Below are 21,054 nucleotides of genomic sequence, written 5' to 3' on the forward strand. Positions count from 1 at the left end.
CTGCAGGTTCTTCCATAACCTTGCTGCTCTAATACTCTGCTTGCTTCCTCTCTTATTATGGCTCTAATTTATTTGGATTTTCCTTCCCCCAGCCTAACCATCACTGGTAGACCTTTCTGCTGTTTTGTTTTATCGCTAATGCCATATTAGTATTTTCCCCCTTTCAAAAGTCTACATAAAGCCTACTCTTGAACTGCATTTTGTGCTGCCTCCTCTCAATGGGAAGTTTGATGCTCAACTGTGAAAACATGTTGCCGTTAAACTTCCAAACTCTGGAATGTTGTAACTAGGTGTTTGTAGCAATTTTATTCCATGTCAAATTAAATTTTGTTGCACTTGGCAGAATAGGCTTATATGAAACGTGAACAAAACTGCCCACATTTTGACATCTGGAATAATCCAAAATTGTAAATGTCGATAACTAGATCCAAATTATGTGATCATGAGTAGCTTGTTTGCAATTGCATAATATTCTTCAGGCACAACATTTTTTCCCCTTTGAATTGATTCCCTACTGTGCAACAGTTGGGATTTGAATTTCAATATGACTATGCTTGTTTTAATCTAGATGACTACTTCAGGTGGAGGGGGTTTCTGTGACTGTGGAGACACTGAAGCTTGGAAACAAGGCCCATATTGCCTGAAACATAAACCTACTGTCTCAGGAGCAATGGAGGAGGTATATTTTCTTGATCAGTTATTTAAAGTTACATGTTTATTGTATCTATTGTAGTTTTTAAAATAAATATTCATTCTTGGGATGTGAGCATTGCTGGTAAATCCAGCATTTATTGGCCTTCTCCCACTGGACCATTTCTGAGGTCAATTAAGAGTTAACCATGTTGGTGTAGGACAGACTAGGTAAGAATGACTAATTTCTTTCCGAAAAGTTCAATCACAAACTAATTGAGTTTTTATGATTAACAGCTTTATGATCTATTGTTGGTAGTTTATTTCCAGATTTTTATTTTCAGTGGAATTAAAATCCTTAAGCCACCTGGGTAAAATTTGTATTTGTATTGGATTAATAATCCAGGCCTCTGGGTTGCTTGTCCAGTAACATTGTTTTTATGTTGCTGTTACTGCTATTATCGTTATTTCTTCAAATGTTCTAGATGCTTCTGTAGAATGTTCTCAGGAATTCAATTTATGCCACACAATTCAGTCTCTGAAATGTACTCTGATGTTTCACTGTCCTCACAGTTTGTACTGTTAGGTTACAATAATTTCCTCCTCTGATCAAGCAACCTGTTGGAAATAGGGAGAAAAACCACATATTCACAATGGACTTAGTTTTCCATAGAATCCTTGCAGTGTAGAAGGGGGCCATTCGGCCCATCAAGATGCACCGACCCTCTGAAAGAGCATTCTACCTATGCCCACTCCCCTGCCTTATCCTCGTAACCCCACCTAACCTGCACATCTTTGGACTGTGGAGGAAACCAGAGGAAACCCACGCAGACGCAGGAAGAATGCACAAACTCCACACCGTCAACTAAGGACAGATTCGAACCTGGGTTCCTGGCGCTGTGAGGCAGTAGTGCTAGCCACTGTGCCAGCATGCTGCCTTTATATCCCGGGTCCCCGAGGCAGCAGTGGCAGCCCACTGTGCTGCCTTTACATCCTTAAGTTGTAAATACAGCACTTCGACAAATTGATGAGGGTGTAATGTATTTATTATGCGGAAGATGATAGAGTTCAGTAAATAACAGGACAGAAGTTGCGCAGGCATTGGTTCTCATATCTCAATTTTATTTTGTTTCTTTGTAATTTTCTCTTTTTAAAATTCCAAATATTTGTTAAATTTCCTTTTGAACTCTGTTGCACTCTGTCTCAATAGCTTCTTTGTTCTAATCACCCCATTTGTGCAACGATTTATTTTGTTTTCCCTTTTATTCTTGCGATAGTAATTGAGTCTTTATCCCCATTCATATTGATTCAAATATCGGTAGAAGCAATATTGTACTTGTTCTCAAAATCTTTCACAATTTTGACAACTTCTGTTAGATCCTCAATTTTCTTTGTTCTTGCAAAGGCACCAATTTTTCATTCCCTTCAATTCTGGTGCAATTCTCATAAATTTTAGCTGTTTGCTTTCCATATCACTAATATTTCTACAGAGGGATGACCTGAACTGCGCACAGTTTACTCAATTGTGGCAGAACCGTGTCTCATCCAACAGAGTTTGTCTGCTTTATTGTTTCAAAAAGAGATTTATTTGGTTTTTACTCCCCACTGCTAACACTTTGGTAAATCTATATATCTGTTCATGCACCTGTTAAGCACCTTGCCACAGGGCTTTTCGTTCCATGACTGCTTTTCCCAAAATGTGCTATTTCACATTTTTTCATTGAAATACATCTCGTACCTATCTGCTCACTTACTAACCTATTCATGCCCTTCAGCGGCTTATACAATATTTCTTGCAGATTTTCCCTATTTTGGCAATTACAATTTTTGACATGTTTTATGTGCCTATTTCTAAGCTATCTACATTATAAGTATATTGGAGATGGGAGCTTCCAACTCTAATCCCTGGACACTGAATAACTCCCATCCCTCCAAGCAGCTAAATACTAAATTATCACCACTCTTTATTGTCTTTCCCGAAGCCATTCCACCTATATGGTTTAATTCTCTCAAACCATGCACCTTAATGTACCATGTACTGGGCGGCATGGTAGCACAGTGGTTAGCACTGTTGCTTCACAGCTCCAGTGTCCGAAGCTCGATTCTGGCTTGGGTCATTGTCTGTATGAAATCTGCACGTTCTCCCCGTGTCTGCGTGGGTTTCCTCCAGGTGCTCCGGTTTCCCCTCTCAGGCCCCGAAAGACATGCTGTTAGGTAATTTGGACGTTCTGAATTCTCCCTCCGTGTACCTGAACAAGCGCCGGAATGTGGCAACTAGGGGCTTTTCACAGTAACTTAATTGCAGTGTTAATGTAAGCCTACTTGTGACAATAAAGATTGTTATTATAATAGCACCATGAGTCTTGTAAGGCATTTTATATTTTATAAATTATGTATATGTCCACGTATTTCCCTTTATTTAAATAGTGTTTTTTAGCCCCCCAAAAATCTATTATCTTGAAGCCAAACCTGTTACAGATCCTACCTGACTTCACATAATTAGCCAATGCCTTTCTAATTCTGCCTGAATTTCAATTCATATTATAGATTCTTGAAAATTTACCTACAACTGTGGTGAGAGTAATTGGCATAAAATTTAGTGATATATCCCCTTCCACTTGAACAGTGGTGTAAAGATTGCACTGTGCAGCACAATTTCCAAAATGAAGATATGGTTATTGCCATGACAATCTTTGCAGCGGAGGCAGAGGGTGCGATTTACCCGCTGCATCCCACCGGAATCGAGACGGGACGCGGCTGGTAGATCCCGGGAGAGGCCTCCCACAGATTCCCGACGGCCATTGCGCCTTGCGAGATCTGGACCCCACCCACAATGGGCGGGACATGGCCTTGCAAGGTTTAGTGAGTCTAAGAGGCCACTTAACCGTGCTGATGTCAGATCGAATTTCCACCCGGCATCAATCGGCCACGGCGAGGAGACCTCAGCCGAGCGCCGAGTAGTACTGGTCCCCACAAACCGGGACCAGGCGTACCGGCACTTGGGCGGAGGCACCTAGACGATCGGAGGCCCTGGGTAGGTGGCCTGTGGCAGGCTGGCACCCTGGCATTGCTTGTGTCGGCCTGGCACACTGGCAGTGCCACCAAGGTGCCCAGTGCCCCTGCCAGGCTGGCAGTGCCAAGCTGGCATCTTTCCCACACCGGGGATCAGGCCCAGGAGTGCCCTACCAGTTTGGGTTTGGGGGGGGGTTCCGGGGGTTGAGAGCTCAGCTCACCCGAAATGCGGTTCAGTGTGGCCTAGGTGGGGCGTGAAGTTTAAAAACTCACCACTATTCTTAGAATTCCCCCTATACCAAAAAGAGGGTCGATATTCTAAATGGTGAACAGGAATTCTCACTCCCCGACTCCGATACAGGCTTCAGTGGGTGCTATTCAGGTCAAACTATATTTTCAAGTCATCCCCCAGTATAACCTATACCTTCACCGAAGAATTGTACCTACTTACTCCTCAGTAGCATTGATATACTGGGTCCTGCGTTGCTAAGTAAGTAAAGTAGGCTAATAACCACTGTTTCAGGTTAAAACTTTAAATTTATTTTATTATTATATATTTAAAAAAAAAAAAAGATGCAATCACTGTCTTTACAGAAAAGTAAAAAGATCTTGCTTCTGGATCCTTCTGGTTGGTTGAAAGGACCTTCAGGCCCAACTTGACAATCAATCTTCTTTTTGAAATCTTGTCTTCTTTAAATGTATTCGCTGATGAGCTCGGTTGCTGTGTCCTATCTTTCCCATGTACCGAGCTATGAGAGCTGGCTCTGCTGCCTGTCCCCTTTCTTCGGGTTTATATATTTTTCTAACAGTTATCTAGTTTTTATGACTTTATTGTAAAGTAACTCTTGATTCTCTTTGATTGTAAAAAGTATCTTTGATCTAAACATTCTAATCCAACTAAGTATTCATTTTGACATAACCTCATCTCGTAGATCTGATTACATTGTGTCCTTTGTGATGTTCAAAATGCTTTGACTTTAAGAGGTGTTACTTTTAATTTCTGTCATTTCTATAGTTTTATTTTCCAATTGTGTCCTCAGCTCATAATTTTGACTTTGATTTTGGCTTTAAATTATGTTTCTCGTCGACTGATAGTCTCCAGTTTTCTTTAATTTACCTGGTATTAGCAAATTTTCACACCTAGATTCTCACCAAATTCAACTGAACCTCATCCATGCTTTTCCAGATGTTTACTAAGATAGTTACTTTCAATGAAGGTGTGAGCCATTGTTTTTGGCTTCATTCAAAATCCTGTTTGTCTTGTTTGCTTAGCCTGCTTGACCAAGGATATCTGCATTTTACAATCCTTCCCTGGCAGCTGCTGTTAACCCTTTGTGGGATTTTGCCCTGTATTCTCTCATGTTTCTCTCAGACCAGATATTGCCAGACTTCCATGTTTCAAATGACACATCTTTCCATATTTTCAATAACAGGCGTTCCTGCGGGGGCCAAAATAAAAGTGGGGTCGTTCCTGGTGCTACAAGCGCTGGGAATGACCTCTCAATTCCCGCCCAGAACGGACTCTACTTTAATTAAATTGCGCTCTGAGCCTTTAAATAGCTTTAAGGCATAGCTGGATAGATTTTTGATAAACAAGGGGGTGAAAGGTTGTTCGTGGTAGGCAGGAATGTGAAGTAGATATTAAAATTAGATCAGCTATTATCATATTGAATGGTGGAGCGGGCTCGAGGAGCCCAGGGGCCTACCCCTTGCCGTAATGCATTTGCTCATATTTATTTCTAGTATTTGTTATTGACCAGTACTTGAGTGGTATAAACCGCTCGTCAGTTCAACACTCCTGCTGGTCTTGCCATTGGTGGTATGGAAGCTTCTGTATTGAAGTTGTAATGAATGGGCTTAAGTTGTAGAATAATCAAATAAGCAGCATCACTTCTGACATGGGGAAAAGTTGAGATGGTTTCACCCCTACCTTCCAAATGGATTGTTCTGGGAGGAGCTCCATCTTCTGGGTTGATAGGGGATCAACCACACCTGTTATTTATTTGATAGCTGAAGTAGTTACCTCTGAGATACAAATCAGTTGGATAAATGGTTTCTGTGGCTTAATAACAAATATCTGCACATTATAGCTCGTGTTTGTTTAGATTACTTGACGTTGCCCTTTCTTTGTTGTGATTGTATTGAGCTTTATTTTGCTTTTATTTTCATAGGATCCACTGGCACATTTGCCTGAGGATATGATTGGACGCGCCTATAACATTTTTGCAATTACATTCAAATATGCTGTAGATATGTTGACGTGGGTGGAGGAAGATAGACTACCTTCTGGTTTAGAGCCTCCGTAAGTATGCATAATGAAAATGTTACAGCCGTTAATTATATTGACAAATGGCTGTAAATTGATACAAATTTCTTAAAAGAAGACTGGATTGAAAAATATTGCCGATTTCTTTCCTCCTCAGCACCACCACAATTCCCAACTTTTTTTGTTTCTGGTAAAGGTGGTAGAAATGTCCATTTTTTGCTGGTTGACGTATCCTTGAAAGTTTGCCTCTTTTGGCCTGGTTTCTGGGGTGCACTTGTGGGAAAAAAACTATCCATCTGACGATATAAGGAACCTGTTTCTTGAGAATGCCAAGAAAGGCTGGAGATAAGAAGCCTGTGAACGGGAATTCGTCGACAGACCCGGAAGCTTCGAGTGGCACCTCTATAGAGAAAATGGTCTCAATAGAGCATTTGAGACCGGCTGCAGCCGCTCCGAGCACGGCGTACATGCTTATCGGCGTGCTATCAATGGAGTTCAATAAGGAATTTGAGAAGCAGTGGAAGGTGATGTCTGAGACCCTTGAAAGTCGATCGAGGAGGCTCTGAACCCCATCTGAGCGCAGTTGGAAAAGACCTTTGAGACAGTGAAATAGCGTGGGGAGGTATTGAAGGATGTGGAGAAGGCCCCGTCGAGGCACAGCGAGCAAATTGCCTCGCTGGAGGCTGAGACCTACTTGGTGGCTGAGAAGAACAAGAGTCTGAGGGCTAAGGTGGACAACCTTGAGAACCGGTCGAGGAGACCGAACCTCAGATTAATGGTTTTGCTGGAGAGTGTGAAGAGCCCGGCTCCCACTGTGTATTTCTCGCAGATGTTTGGGAAGATGATGGGAGAGGGTGGACTCTCACCCCTCCAGAGCTGAACAAGGCCTAACGGACAATCTGGCAGAAGCCTCGATCGAATGAACCACCACTGGTATTTTTCGTTTGGTTTCACAGCTTTCAGGAGAAGAAGCGGTTCTTGAACAAGGGCCAATGAACACCGAGATTGGAAGCGGGAAGGTAACTAGAATGCAACGAAGAGACACACGGAACGCATAGGAGGATGTAAAATGAACGACGGTTTATTTGGTATACATAGCTAACTCTCCTTGCCCCGAAGGGTCACCCTCACCGACCTGCACCCAGATTGGGGTTTAAATACAACGAGGGTCGCTGCTGTTGCGCCCTTGGCCATTGCCTTGAGATCTTCACGTAAGTGGAAGGGGATTCCGCTATCTGAGAAACCAGATGGCCCGTGATTGGGCCCTGCCCCACAAATTGAACTAAGCTAGCCTGGTGAGCAAGGGTAAGTCCATCTTGCAAAAATGAGTGAACTTTCCCCTGTCTTTAGCGGGTAGAGTCCAGTCTATTAAAATGAATATCCGCCCAAGGTTTTTGTTTCTTTTTCAATGCCTCCCCACTTTTCTCCCCAGATCATTTTTTGTTAAGGTTAATAAGTTGGTAATATCCTTTATATCGGTGGGTAGGGCCCCAAGGTTCTGTAGGGCTGGTCGGCAGAGAAACAGATAGTTGGGGAGATTAGTGTTGCCCAATTTGCTCTATTATTGGGCAGCCAATATTGAGAAGGTGCTGGGGTGGTTTAGAGATCCGGGTTCCATGTGGGGACAGATGGGGGTGAGCTCATGTAGGGGTGCTCTCTCGGGCTTAGGTGCGTTGGTAATAGTTCATTCATGGGTGGGGAGAGGTTTTTTTTTCTTTTGAATTAGCTTTATATGGTTGGTTGTGGTTTTGCTATATTTGGTGGTGTATCCATTGTTTGTAATGTATTATAAACGAAAAATCTTCAATAAAAATACTTTAAAAAAAAAAAAAAAACAACAAAAAAACGTCGTCTTCGTAAAGCAAATTCAAAGGTGTGGTTCCTGAAAGCAGTCAGTTTTCATTTGTAATCTGATCACACCCAGTTCTACCCCACTTACTTCACTTTTCCACAGTTGTTATATTCTCTGATTGCTTGTCTGAAATCCAGGACCGGATAACCAGATATTTCCGCCAATTATAATTGAGAAGTCTGAAATGAATCTTCAATCCCGCTGAAAATCCCTTCCCGAGCTCCAGATTCCACCCCTTTGGGGCGGCACAGTGGCGCTGAGGACAAGGCCCGTGTCACTATCTGTGTGAGTTTGCACACACTACGTGTCGGCATGGGCCTCACCCCCACAACCCAAAGATGTGCAGGTTAGGTGGATTGGCCACACTAAAATTGCCATTTAATTGGGGGGAAAAGCAAATTGGGTACACTAAATTTAAAAGGAAACAGATTCCATCACTTTCCCTGGCAACTGGCTGAGGCTGAGCCAAACTGTTTGCAACCTTGGTTTGACCACTTGGATGTTGTCATTCAAATCGCCTATTTCCAACTTCATAATATTGCGTGACACTACCCTTATCTGAGCTGTTGAATCCTCATGTCTAAACTTGACTATTCCAACAGACTCCTGGCTGGTTCCAACATTATACGCTCCATAAACATGGCCATCCAAAATTCTGCTGCTCATGCGCTTACTCACAACTATTACCCTTGAGCTTGAATTAGCTACCAGATAGGCAATGCCTTGATTTTAAAATTCCGGTCCTTTTTTTTTAGGTTCCTCCCTAACTTTGCTCCTCCCTATCTCTGGGCTCTCCTCCAACGTCTGTTTGCACTCCTCTAATTCTGACCTCTTAAGCGTCCTTGATTTTAATCGCTCCACCAATGGTTGTGATGCCTTCCGCTGCGTCAGTGCTAAGCTCGGAAACTCGTCGGGTCACATAAACTGCCAAGTGGCTGATCCATCTCAGCCTCCTTCTGTTCCCCATCATTGTAAAAAAGAAGCGGCAGCCAATTCAGTTCACTCCACCTCAAATCAAGAAACACCTGAAGGCACTGGTTACAGCAAAGGCTATGGGTTATGATAACATTCCAGCAGTACAGAAGATCATAGAATCCCTACAGTGCAGAAGGAGGCCATTTGGCCCATCGAGTCTGCACCGGCCCTTGGAAAGAGCACCCTAAAGCCCACGCTTCCACCCTATCCCTGAGACCTAATAACCCAACCTAACCTTTTGGACACGAAAGGGCAATTTAGCATGGCCAATCCACCTAACCTGCACACCTTTGGACTGTGGGAGGAAACGGGAGCACCCGGAGAAAACCCACCCAGAGAAAAGACACTGGGATAAGTTGCAAACTCCACACAGTCACCTGAGGCTGGAATTGAACCCAGGTCGCTGGAGCTGTGAGGTAGCCGTGCTAACCACTGTGCCACCGTGACACCCAAGATGTGTGCGACAGAACTATCATGCACCCTTAGCCAAGCTGTTCCACTACAGCTACAACACTGATATCTGCCTGCCAATGTGGAAAATTGCCTGGATGTGTCCTGCCTAGAAAAAGCAGAACAAATCGACTACTCTTGACCATCAGCAAAGTGATGGAAGGAGTTATTGACTGTGCTTTCAAGTGGCGTTTATACAACAATAACCCACTCACCAATGCTCAATTTAGATTCTGACATGTCACTTGGCTCCAAATGTCATTGTAGCTTTGGTCCAAACATGGGGGGAAAAAGGCTGAACTCAAGACGAGGCGAGAGTGACTGTCCTTGAAATCTAGACAGCATTTGACCGTGTGGTATCAGGGAGCCTTAGCAAAATTAAAGACGATGGAAATAGGGGAAAACTCCCCACTGGTTGGAGTCAGACCTAACACAAAGATAGGTATTGTGGTTATTGGAGGTCAATCATTTCAGCCCTAGAACATTGCTGCAGGAGTGCTCCAGGGTAGTGCAGGCCCTAAAGATTTTCACTGCTTCATCAATGACCCCCATCATGAGGTCAGAAGAAATGGCAATGTTCACTGATCATTGCTCTGCCATTTGCTGCAACTCAGATGCTGAAAAGGTCCGTGTCCATAATGCATCAAGACCTAAATAACGTTCAGGCCTGAACTGACCGATGGCAAGTAACATTAGTGCCATACAACCGCCAAGCAATGACCACCTCCAACAAGAGAGAGTCTAACCCTCTCCCCATGACATTAAACAGCATTGCCATTGCTCAATCACACTATCAACATTCTTGGGGTTACCATTGACCAAAAACTGAACTGACCAGCCATATAAATACTGTAGTTGCAAGAGCAGGTCAGAGGATGAGAATTCTGCCATGAGTAACATGGTAAAACTCCCTTTTACCACCTGCAAGGCTCAGGGGAAGCACGGTAGCATTGTGGTTGGCACAACTGCTTCACTGCTCCAGGGTCCCAGGTTCGATTCCCGGCTTGGGTCACTGTCTGTGCGGAGTCTGCACGTTCTCCCCGTGTGTGCGTGGGTTTCCTCCGGGTGCTCCGGTTTCCTCCCACAGTCCAAAGATGTGCAGGGTAGGTGGATTGGCCATGCTAAATTGCCCTTATTGTCCAAAATTGCCCTTAGTGTTGGGTGGGGTTACTGGGTTATGGGTGTTGCAGGGAAAAAGTCAGCCTGAGTCAGAAGTTTGAATCGCAAGACAGGGTTTATTGTCTGAAGCTCCAGGGAGAACAGCGGGCCGGCGTTAAAAGACAGCATGGTCCACACTGAACTCAAAATACATACAGAAAGACTTTATCTTCTAGTACAGATTTCTTACAAGTTTTGGTGGTTTTTCTGGTTCTGACGTCAATACCATGCATTTTTATAGGATTTATTTAGGTTCACAATAGAGCTCCCTTTAACTAGATTAAATTATTTAGGTTCACAATAGAGCTCCCTTTAACTAGATTATATGATGATGGCTTTTGGGTGGTGGTTGAGATATGTTCCGGGTTTCATAACGAGGTGTTAAATGCAGGCTTTGTATTGATTGGGAATACTTTATTGTCCTGATAGGATCTGTGTCTGTGGTTTTTAAGTGTGGTCTTTCTGTGCTACCCATCTGATTTAACCCTTTGCCTGCCTGTTTCTGGTACAGTGTCAGCCATGATTTATGGTCTTGATCCGTTGTCCCAAATTTTCCCCTTACAACTCCCCCCTCTCGGCCAGGGGGTCCCATTCATGGCCGACCCCCCTCAGGCCGACATTTGTTCATAGATATGTCGTTGGTAGTTGAAGATCTTCTGGGGGAGTGAAGTCGCGGGGCTCTTCTGTCATTAGACTTGCGGTTGGAATGGCTTTGGACACAATTAATTTGCAACACATTTTTACACAACCCAGGCCTAGGCAGAGTACAAACAGTGTGGATAGCAGCAGAATCACCCCATTCTTCAAATATGTTCCCCAAGCCTTACCCAGTAACCAGCCAAGCCAATCACCATTCCCCTGGGACCACTGCCTGAACCCATTCAGCTGTTTGCGTATTACAGCCATTGCTGCTGTGATATTGAGGGTCTCATCGTGTACATATGTTATGCATTTGTCCTGAATAATAGTGCACACCCCTCCTTGTCGGGCCAGCTGATAGTCTACTGCATAGCGAGTTTGTTGTGTGTACAGCCTAAGTTCCGCGAGTTCCTGATTAATAGCCCCTAATGCCTGCAAAGTGTGATTCCCGAGAATGGTTAAACCACAGATGATGAAGTTCCTGTTTTTTGCACTAACCACCCCGGCTGCTCCCCCTCGGGATACAGTCCCTAGGAACCCATATCCTAATGATGACCGCAATGTAGTAGGTGTCTGCCAGTCAGCGCAGAATTCTGCACTGGCAGATCGAGGAACTATTCGTTTTTGGACGTGTCCCTCGCTTGGGCATGGAACAGTAAGGGGTTTCATAGTCCCTACTGTGAAGAACCTCGGGGGTCGCGCTGTGACTGTTGTGTAAACATTTTTAAACAAGAACACGTATCCCTCCTTTGCCCGGTAGCACCCTGTGCTCCTGGGTCGCTTAACCCTGTGGTTCCATGTGGAGGAACCCTCCCTTTTCCTCGACTCACCAGTTGATTCTACCCCCTGGTAGAAATCAAATGGGTATGTCCATAAGGCTGAGCTTACGTGTGTACCGTTGCACATACCACACATAAGCTGCCTTCCCTTTGTAATCGCGACGCATTTCTGCTGCATGCAAACGCAGGTGAAGTGTCCCTCTTGAACCTGGCATTTCTGCTGGGTACACTGTGTCCGGACGCACGAATTGCTTCTAGGGACTAGGGCATACACGCATCCCCAGCTCTGTCCTTTGAAGCATTGGGGTAATCCCCATATCCCTCTGCCCGTTGGGGCTCTGATCTTCCCGATATCCCGAGCTCAGTGAGCTCCACACACCTCCCCTGTATTCCCCGTTTGAAATGTCCAATTTGCTCGTTGCAGGGTTTCCCTGAGGTGTCTATGGTAATAATTTGTGTGGTAGCCACCCTGGTGTGGCTATGAATAGGGATTCTACTGACCGTGCTTTAGGATAGCAGGCGGTCCTGTTCCCATGTATCTGGGTGTGGGTTTTATAAAACAAGTACTCCCCTATAAGTGACGTTTTTACATTGGTAGGACATAGATATTGGAAAATATATATAGTTATAAGAATGGATTTGTCTAGCCCCATGTTGTGGGCCTCAATACAGTTATATACAGTACAGAAATATAACCAATATTAAATAGGGTGTTGTCTTGCTGGTCGATCTTTTGATGAATTGAGTTCGTCCTGTAGTCCAAAAAGAGAAAAATTAATATTTAGATTTGGTTATCTGTACATGGTTTCAATTGGGTCCAGTGTTTCCAAATCCCTTGTCTTCTGATATCTACACATGCACAGGTGTCTCCACTAATAATAATTTCATATGGTCCACACCACTTTGGGGCAAATCCCGGTTTTGCGGGCAGCATTTTTACAAAGACACGGTCTCCAGCTTCTGGGACCTCGGAATATTTCTAGGTCCCTCTGTGCGTCGGCTTGTGTCTGATTAGTAATTGTGGATCGGCGCATCCCTTTCAGTTGGGTGCTAAGATCCTGGATGTATCACCGAATTTTGTCTTTTATTGGACCCACATCGGTCCCACCTGTGATGATATTTTCGGGCAGTTGCATGGCTCGCCCGGTCATTAACTCGTACGGGGTTAAACCCGTGGTCCGGTTTGTGGTTGCCCTAAGTCTCATTAAAATTGCCGGCAGGACCTCTGTCCCACCCTCTTCCCGACGTTTGTATATCTTTAGCTAGGGCAACTTTTAAAGTTCGATTCATTCGCTCTACCATCCCTGAGCTTTGAGGGTGGTATGGTATGTGGAATTTCTGTTTTATATCTAATAATTGGCAAATGGTTTTCATGACCTTACCTGTGAAATGTGCTCCTTGGTCCGAATCGATTTGTACTGGCATTCCCCATCGGGGAAGTATCTCCTTTGCTAAAATTCTGGCCACAGTGGTGGCAGTACAATTTGTTGTTGGGAATGCTTCCACCCACCTGGTAAATTGGTCGATAATAACCAGGCAGTGTGTTTTCCCATGAGAGAGTGGCAACGGTCCTATGAAGTCCATTTGTATCTGTTCCCAGGGCCCCCTTGGTCTCAGTCACATTCTAACTTTTATGGGTCTCCCGGGATTGTGCTATGCGCACACGGTGCAGTTGCGACAATATGTTGCTACATTTCTCCCCAATCCCTTCCACCACCATTCTCTCTCCAGGCTGCTTATCTGCATCTCTGCCTGTCTGGGAGAGTCCGTGGTGTAGTTCCAATAAGGTGGTCTGAATACATTCTGGTGCCATTACCCTATTGTCCTTCCTCCAAATTCCATCAGCCCTCTCGGCTGCCCCTAATTCTCTCCATCTATCTCGCTCCGGTTGTGGAATGTCCTCATGTAATTTCTGGATATTGATTTCCTCCCTTTCTATCCCTAGTACTGCAACGGGTTGTTCCTCTATAGCACTGTCTTCCAGTGCTCGTTGTGCTGCTCTGTCTGCGGCTTGATTTCCTTTATAATGGATCCACCCCGGGGTTCCTTTCCCTGGCTCCTTTTGGTGGGCTTTTATTTTTATTACTGCGGCCTCTTCAGGCCCTCCGCTAGCTTCTAGCAGTGCTGTTATTCGCTGCTGGTGTTTAATGGGGGTACCACCAGTCGTAAGGAATCCCCTTTTGCCCCATGCGGTCATGTAATCATGGATCACACCGAACGCATATTGGCTGTCCGTGTAGATGTTTACAGTTCCTCCTTTGGCTTGCCGTAACGCTTGTGTGAGGGCTGCCAATTCTGCTACCTGGGCGGATTGACCCCCATCAATCCTTCCCTTTCCCTATTCTCCTGAATTGGGGGCCTGTGATTGTCACCCCTGCGGACTCCGGGAATGTTGTGGCTCCGCAGTGGGCCTAGGTTGGCCCTGGGGTCTACCATGCGTCTCCCAGCATGTTGCCTCCCTGTGCCCTGTCCTGTGACAGTAACTACAGCGGGGCCCGTCGTTCCTCTGCCTATCTCCTGCTTGTGGGTTCCTGCAATTTCTAGCTATGTGTCCCGGTCTGTCACACTTGTAGCAGCTGGGCCCACTCCCTCCTTCGCCTCCTTGGTAAGAGGCTCCTATCCTGTCTGGTCTTGGTTTTGCTTGGGGCATTTTCCCTTCCTGTACCCCGCTAGCCCACTCGACTAGCTCATCATAATCTTGGGAGGCTATCACTCCCATTCTCAGGATTCCCTGATGCGTTTCGGATAACCCGTCCTTAAAGGCTTGGACAAAGGCTCTGTCCCCCCTCTCGGAGTTATCCTGCCCTGAGCATTCTTTATAGATTTTAAACAATCGTTCCCCAAATTCGGATGCTCCCTCTCCCTTCTGCTGTTTTGTGTTAGTAATCTTGCTCCAATTAGTGGGAGAGTTCCCTAACACCCGCTGTATTTCAATTTTAAATTGCGCAAAGGGAACCAGCTGCGCTTCTATTTCTGCCGTTAAGGGAACGGCATGGGTCCATCATCCCCCATTATAATCCTGGGCGGTTGGAGTGGTGGGTCCACCCGCTATCAGTCTCCACTTATCCGCTGGGCAGGCTGCCCTGACCAGCTGGTGTACATCTCTGAGGTGTAGTTGGTGTCCCACCCAGAGTGAATCCAATTCCTCCCAAAGCTTCAAATTTGTACTTCTGGGACTCAGTCGCCCCAGGGAGGCCATAATCTGTTGTGTCTCTCCTGGGGTGAAAGGTTTGTAATTTGCTTTTGGTTGCGCCTCAGTCCCCCCTCTGGTGACTGGTGCCAAATTGCAATTCCTCGTGCCCCACTCCTGTTACGGAGCAGTAGCCCCAAGTTGCACGGGCTCATATGGAGGTGAGGGGTCTGTTCTCCTTTTCCTCTGCTTTACCCTCAACATGTAATTCTCTTGTTCTAACTCCCCAATCTTCTCCTCCAGCTCACTGATTCGTTTGGTTTCTTTCTCCTTTTCATCCGAGGAGGCATTTACTTCCTCAATCAGTCCCGCTAATTGAGTTACTAACATGATGCCCATCTTCTTTACTTTATCCCGTTTTATCCCATTTATCCATTCTCTTTGGTGTTCTTAAGGTTGTGTTGCATCCCACCCTTCCTTTTTCATCTTGGCCACTATCGCTTCTCTGGCTGATAAATACTTAAACATGAGGGAGTCTGCAGACACTCCCTTCAAAACAACACGGTCTGCCATTTTCTGGACAGACCCACAACCCCCGCATGCTTGACTACAGTAAAGTGCCCGACTGTTTATCCCACTCCTATTCACTCTCCTGTCCCAGCACCGTACAGTATTGCTATGTGTCCTCGTAGTGTGATCACAGTGGGTCTCCTTGCCCCTGTACCCCCCACTATTCCTGGCACCTCACGCTTGGCTTATCGCTGTCCTAGTAGGGTATACGCCCGGGGATCACCCCGAGGCAGACACCTTCCAGCACCTCCCGCTTGGCTACCGCCTGCACCTAACAAGGCTGATCCGTTGGCCCCCTGGCCACCTGCTATTCAGACGGTGTTCCACATAGACGAACAGAGTTGTGACACAAAATTCGCGGGTCCCCGTAAGGATTGCCACATAAAAACGTGGACTTTTGGTCAGAGGGGATCGATCTTCTGTTCCTCACCACAACACTATACTTAACAGCAAAGCCCCTGTAAGTTAGTAACCCTTTTTCGACCCTGCGTTGTTCACCACTACAGGGTCTTTTTGGTTACGCGATTTCCACCACTCGTGACCTTCAGTCCAAGTGCCCTTGTGTCTCAATTCCTACTTCAAATCCTGACCTTCGCGTGGGAGATTTCTCCTCTTAACAGCCAGTCCAAGGCAAGGTTTTGAGACAGACACTGTCCTTTGCTTAGGGACACAGGTAGTGCTTTCTATACACAATACATGGGTTAGTTACAACAGTTATCAGCATGCGGTTTATCTTACTTTGAATCTACACCCAGTGATCACTTCTTACCCTGTCAATTTCACGAATACTGGATTTTACTTTTAGCTCTGTTCCTTATTGTATGGAAAACTTTTAAACAATAATTACATACCTGTTTTCTGAGCTTGCTCCGACCTTTACCTCTGGGTTCCTTGACCCTTCACCTTGAGTAAAACTCACTTGCTCCGGAATTAAAAGTTTCTGTAAGTTAACTTATATTTTAAACAGTTACCATACTTAGTCAGGAATCCCGTTCCCCAAATTTAAATGTAAGAACCCCAAATTTCCCCCAAAGTACCTTTTGTTTAAACCGTGTCTTGTGTCCGTTCTGACTGTTTTTCCAGATTTGTTGGAAATCTGACCCCGACCTCCGTGCCATGGCCATCGGCCAGAAAGTCAGAAATCAGACCCGTGTTCGCAGCGCCATTTGTTGCAGGGAAAAAGTCAGTCTGAGTCAGAAGTTTGAATCGCAAGACAGGGTTTATTGTCTGAAGCTCCAGGGAGAATAGCGGGCCGGCGTTAAAAGACAGCACGGTCCACACTAAACTCAAAATACATACAGAAAGGCTTTATCTTATATAGTACAGATTTCTTACAAGTTTTGGCGGGCTTTCTGGTTCTGACGTAATAGAGCTCCCTTTAACTAGATTAAATTATTTAGGTTCACAATAGAGCTCCCTTTAACTAGATTAAATGGTGATGGCTTTTGGGTGGCGGTTGAGATATGTTCCGGGTTTCATAACGAGGTGTTAAATGCAGGCTTTGTATTGATTGGGAATACTTTATTGTCCTGATAGGATCTGTGTCTGTGGTTTTGAAGTGTGGTCTTTCTGTGCTACCCATCTGATTTAACCCTTTGCCTGTCTGTTTCTGGTACAGTGTCAGCCATGATTTATCGTCTTGTTCCGTTGTCCTGAATTTTCCCCTTACATGGGGATGGGGTGGAGGTGTGTACTTGGGTAGGGTGCTCTTTCCAAGAGCCGGTGCAGGCTCGATGGGCCGAATGGCCTCCTTCTGCACTGTAAATTCTATGATTCTATGAGTGTGATGGAATACTTTCCACTTGCCGAGACAAGTACAGCTCCAATAATAGTGAAGCTCAACACCATTCAGGACAAAGCACGCTTGATTGGCACCACATCAACCACCACCACTTCCTTAACCACCAATGCACATCAGTAGCGGTGTGTACCATCTTCAAGATACAGTGCAGCAACTTGCAACGGTTCTTTCACAGTACCTTCCAAACTGTGACCTCTGACACCCAGCCAGACAAGGGCTACACAAAACAAGTTTCCCTCCAAGACTCTCACCATCCTGACTTTGAACTATCATTGTTGCTTCATTGTCATTGGATCAAAACCTGGAATTCCCTTCCTAACAGTGGTATGGGTGTTCCTGTCCAGATAGACTGCAGCGGTTCAAGAAGGTGACCCCACCAACACTTCCTCAAAGGCAATTAGGATTGGGCAACAAATGCTCACCTTGCCAGTGATGCTCATATTCTGTGAAAGAACAGAAAAAAAACCTCATGAAGTTATGTCTACTGTCGTGCCTGATCAGTAAATGTTTTTGGGCTCTTCTACTGTGGGACTCGGAGCTTAACTTGGACTCTGGGCAGCACGGTGGTGCAGAGGGTGAGCCCTGCTGCCTCACGGCGCTGAGGTCCCAGGTTCGATCCTGGCTCTAGGTCACTGTCCATGTGGAGTTTGCACATTCTTCCCGTGTTTGCATGGGTTTTGCCCCCACAACCCAAAGATGTGCAGGTTAGGTGGATTGGCCACACTAAATTGCCCATTAATTGGAAAAAATAAATTGGGTACTCTAAATTCATTTAAAAAAAACTTGGACTCCTCTACAAGTGACTGAATTTCAGCAAAGATTTTCAGGATGGAGAAGAATGATCCCCATGAGGAACTGGATGGCTTCGGAGCTGTATTTGTCCCCGAATGAGAGACATTTGACATTGGGAAGATGCTGCACCAAATCTCAAGGCCCAAAGTGTATTAAAACACCTAAAGTTGTTCCTCCATCATGGGTAGTGTGTAATTTATACATTGTAGCTGTAACTTTCCTTGATGGAAAAAATACTTTTGCTTAGTCAATGTGGTGTAGGTTAGAAGATCAATTTTGCATTCTGTTTTTGTTAAAACCACTTGGGTATTTTGGTGCCTCTAAACTTAGAGATGTATCTTTTATTGGATCATTGCATCTTCACAGTCGCAGGAGTTGGCCCTTCATCCCATTGTGGCTGTGCTGGCTCCCTGCAAGAACACCTCAACTCACCCGACTCATGTGCCTTTACCCGTGGCTCTGCACATTTCTTTTCTCCTTCGTAATTCAATTTCCTTTAGCAAGCCATGATTGAATCTGCCTCCACCACAATGCAGATTCGAAAAACTTTGTGTGCAAAAATATTTTCTCCATGTTCCCATTGCTTTTTGTGCCAATCAATTTCATTTTGACATTCATATGTTTTGATCAACAAAGGCTCTGAAGGGAATCTGAAATATTTGTGACTATTTTCTCTTCAGGGAAAAGGAAGATACTTACTATTGTATGTTATTTAATGATGAAGTCCATACTTATGAGCAAGTGATTTACACCTTGCAGAAGGCTGTGAACTGTACGCAGAAGGAAGCTGTCAGCTTTGCGACCACTGTAGATAGAGATGTGAGTTATCTTTTAAGTATTTTCCACTTGTTACACCCCTTACTGTAAGTTCACCAAAAACAGTTAGATTGGAAAGAAAGGTTTGACAGAAAAGTAGAGTTTAAAAAAAATGCTGAACTACAATTTTGCAAATGTGGTTCAATGACATGAAAATTAGAAAAACACGGTCATAACTGGATGATCCTGTGGCTTCGAATTTCTAAATCCTTTGTAGAATTTATTCATGGAAGATCTACATTACTGTACTGTCCATGTGTATGTTTATATTGCTAAAATACGGCAACTGAAAGTAGATCTTGCAATTTGAAAACGCTATTGCATAAAAAAACTCTGCTTTTCTATTTAATTTTATTTTTGTGGTTCGATTTACCTGATGGTTTTGATTCAGTCATGGATAGATCTACAAATGTATTTTTTCTACTCTTATTTTCATATACATGCCTTACTTAGTCAAACTATTGTTGGGCTGTTGACAGTTTCTGAAAATAGCAATAAGGTATTGTTGCCACAGTCACAGATGACCAGAGGCCTCTTTCTCCTCTGAGGGGGAAAGCAGACTGGTGATGATTTAATCTGAGGATCAGCACATCTCAGGTGAAAGGCAAGGTTGAGAAGGCAAAACCTTCATGAAAATAGCAGTTCATCATTAAGCCCCTCTCGGCCCCCCTGCGTTCCCCCTCTCGGCCCCCCTGCGTTCCCCCTCTCGGCCCCCCCCCCGCGTTCCCCCTCTCGGCCCCCCCCGCGTTCCCCCTCTCGGCCCCCCCCGCGTTCCTCCTCTCGGCCCCCCCGCGTTCCCCCTCTCGGCCCCCCCCCCGCGTTCCCCCTCTCGGCCCCCCCGAGTTCCCCCTCTCGGCCCCCACGCGTACCCCCTCTCGGCCCCCCCGCGTTCCCCATCTCGGCCCCCCCGCGTTCCCCATCTCGGCCCCCCCGCGTTCCCCCTCTCGGCCCCCCCGTGTTCCCCCTCTCGGCCCCCCCGCGTTCCCCCTCTCGGCCCCCCCGCGTTCCCCCTCTCGGCCCCCCCGCGTTCCCCCTCTCGGCCCCCCCGCGTTCCCCCTCTCGGCCCCCCCGCGTTCCCCCTCTCGGCCCCCCCGCGTTCCCCCTCTCGGCCCCCCCGCGTTCCCCCTCTCGGCCCCCCGCGTTCCCCCTCTCGGCCCCCCGCGTTCCCCCTCTCGGCCCCCCCGCGTTCCCCCTCTCGGCCCCCCCGCGTTCCCCCTCTCGGCCCCCCCGCGTTCCCCCTCTCGGCCCCCCCGCGTTCCCCCTCTCTGCCCCCTCTCGGCCCCCCCCCCCCCCGCGTTCCCCCTCTCGGCCCCCCACCCCCCCCCGCGTTCCCCCTCTCGGCCCCCCCCCCCGCATTCCCCCTCTCGGCCCCCCCCCCCGCGTTCCCCCTCTCGGCCCCCCCCCCGCGGTCCCCCTCTCGGCCCCCCCCCCCGCGGTCCCCCTCTCGGCCCCCCCGCGTTCCCCTCTCGGCCCCCCCGCGTTCCCCCTCTCGGCCCCCCCCGCGTTCCCCCTCTCGGCCCCCCCCGCGTTCCCCCTCTCGGCCCCCACCCGCGTTCCCCCTCTCGGCCCCCCCGCGTTCCCTCTCTCGGCCCCCCGCGTTCCCCCTCTCGGCCCCCCCGCGTTCCCCCTCTCGGCCCCCCCCGCGTTCCCCCTCTCGGCCCCCCCCGCGTTCCCCCTCTCGGCCCCCCCGCGTTCCCCCTCTCTGCCCCCCCCCGCGTTCCCACACTCGGCCCCCCCGCGTTCCCCCTCTCGGCCCCCCCCCCCCCGCGTTCCCCCTCTCGGCCCCCCCCCCCCCCGCGTTCACCCTCTCGGCCCCCCCCGCGTTCCCACACTCGGCCCCCCCGCGTTCCCCCTCTCGGCCCCCCCCCCCCCCCGCGTTCACCCTCTCGGCCCCCCCGCGTTCCCCTCTCGGCCCCCCTGCATTCCCCCTCTCGGCCCCCCCCCCCCCCCGCGTTCCCCCTCTCGGCCCCCCCCGCGTTCCCCCTCTCGGCCCCCCCCGCGTTCCCCCTCTCGGCCCCCCCCGCGTTCCCCCTCTCAGCCCCCCCCCCGCGTTCCCCCTCTCGGCCCCCCCGCGTTCCCCCTCTCGGCCCCCCGCGTTCCCCCTCTCGGCCCCCCCGCGTTCCCCCTCTCGGCCCCCCCCGCGTTCCCCCTCTCGGCCCCCCCGCGTTCCCCCTCTCGGCCCCC

At 47.4% G+C, this 21,054-nt stretch overlaps 1 protein-coding gene and 1 long non-coding RNA gene across 4 annotated transcripts in view; one reads left to right on the forward strand and one right to left on the reverse strand.

The window, feature by feature from the left end:
• ubr2 (ubiquitin protein ligase E3 component n-recognin 2) overlaps positions 1-21,054 on the forward strand; it is a 231,668-nt gene that overhangs the window by 62,894 nt on the left and 147,720 nt on the right. For all 3 annotated transcript variants that reach the window (XM_072510121.1, XM_072510112.1, XM_072510130.1), the window contains exons 4-6: positions 569-679; positions 5,814-5,944; positions 18,735-18,873. In XM_072510121.1, the coding sequence (XP_072366222.1) occupies positions 569-679; positions 5,814-5,944; positions 18,735-18,873 (381 nt within the window). The remainder of the gene's footprint in view (positions 1-568; positions 680-5,813; positions 5,945-18,734; positions 18,874-21,054) is intronic.
• Positions 10,401-16,769, reverse strand: LOC140425629 (uncharacterized). The gene is made up of 2 exons (XR_011947915.1): positions 16,499-16,769; positions 10,401-12,513 (listed from the first exon to the last, which is right to left on the reverse strand). It is a non-coding gene; the product is annotated as an uncharacterized lncRNA (long non-coding RNA).

Source organism: Scyliorhinus torazame, chromosome 1 (assembly GCF_047496885.1).
Source record: "Scyliorhinus torazame isolate Kashiwa2021f chromosome 1, sScyTor2.1, whole genome shotgun sequence".
Lineage (NCBI taxonomy): Eukaryota > Metazoa > Chordata > Chondrichthyes > Carcharhiniformes > Scyliorhinidae > Scyliorhinus > Scyliorhinus torazame.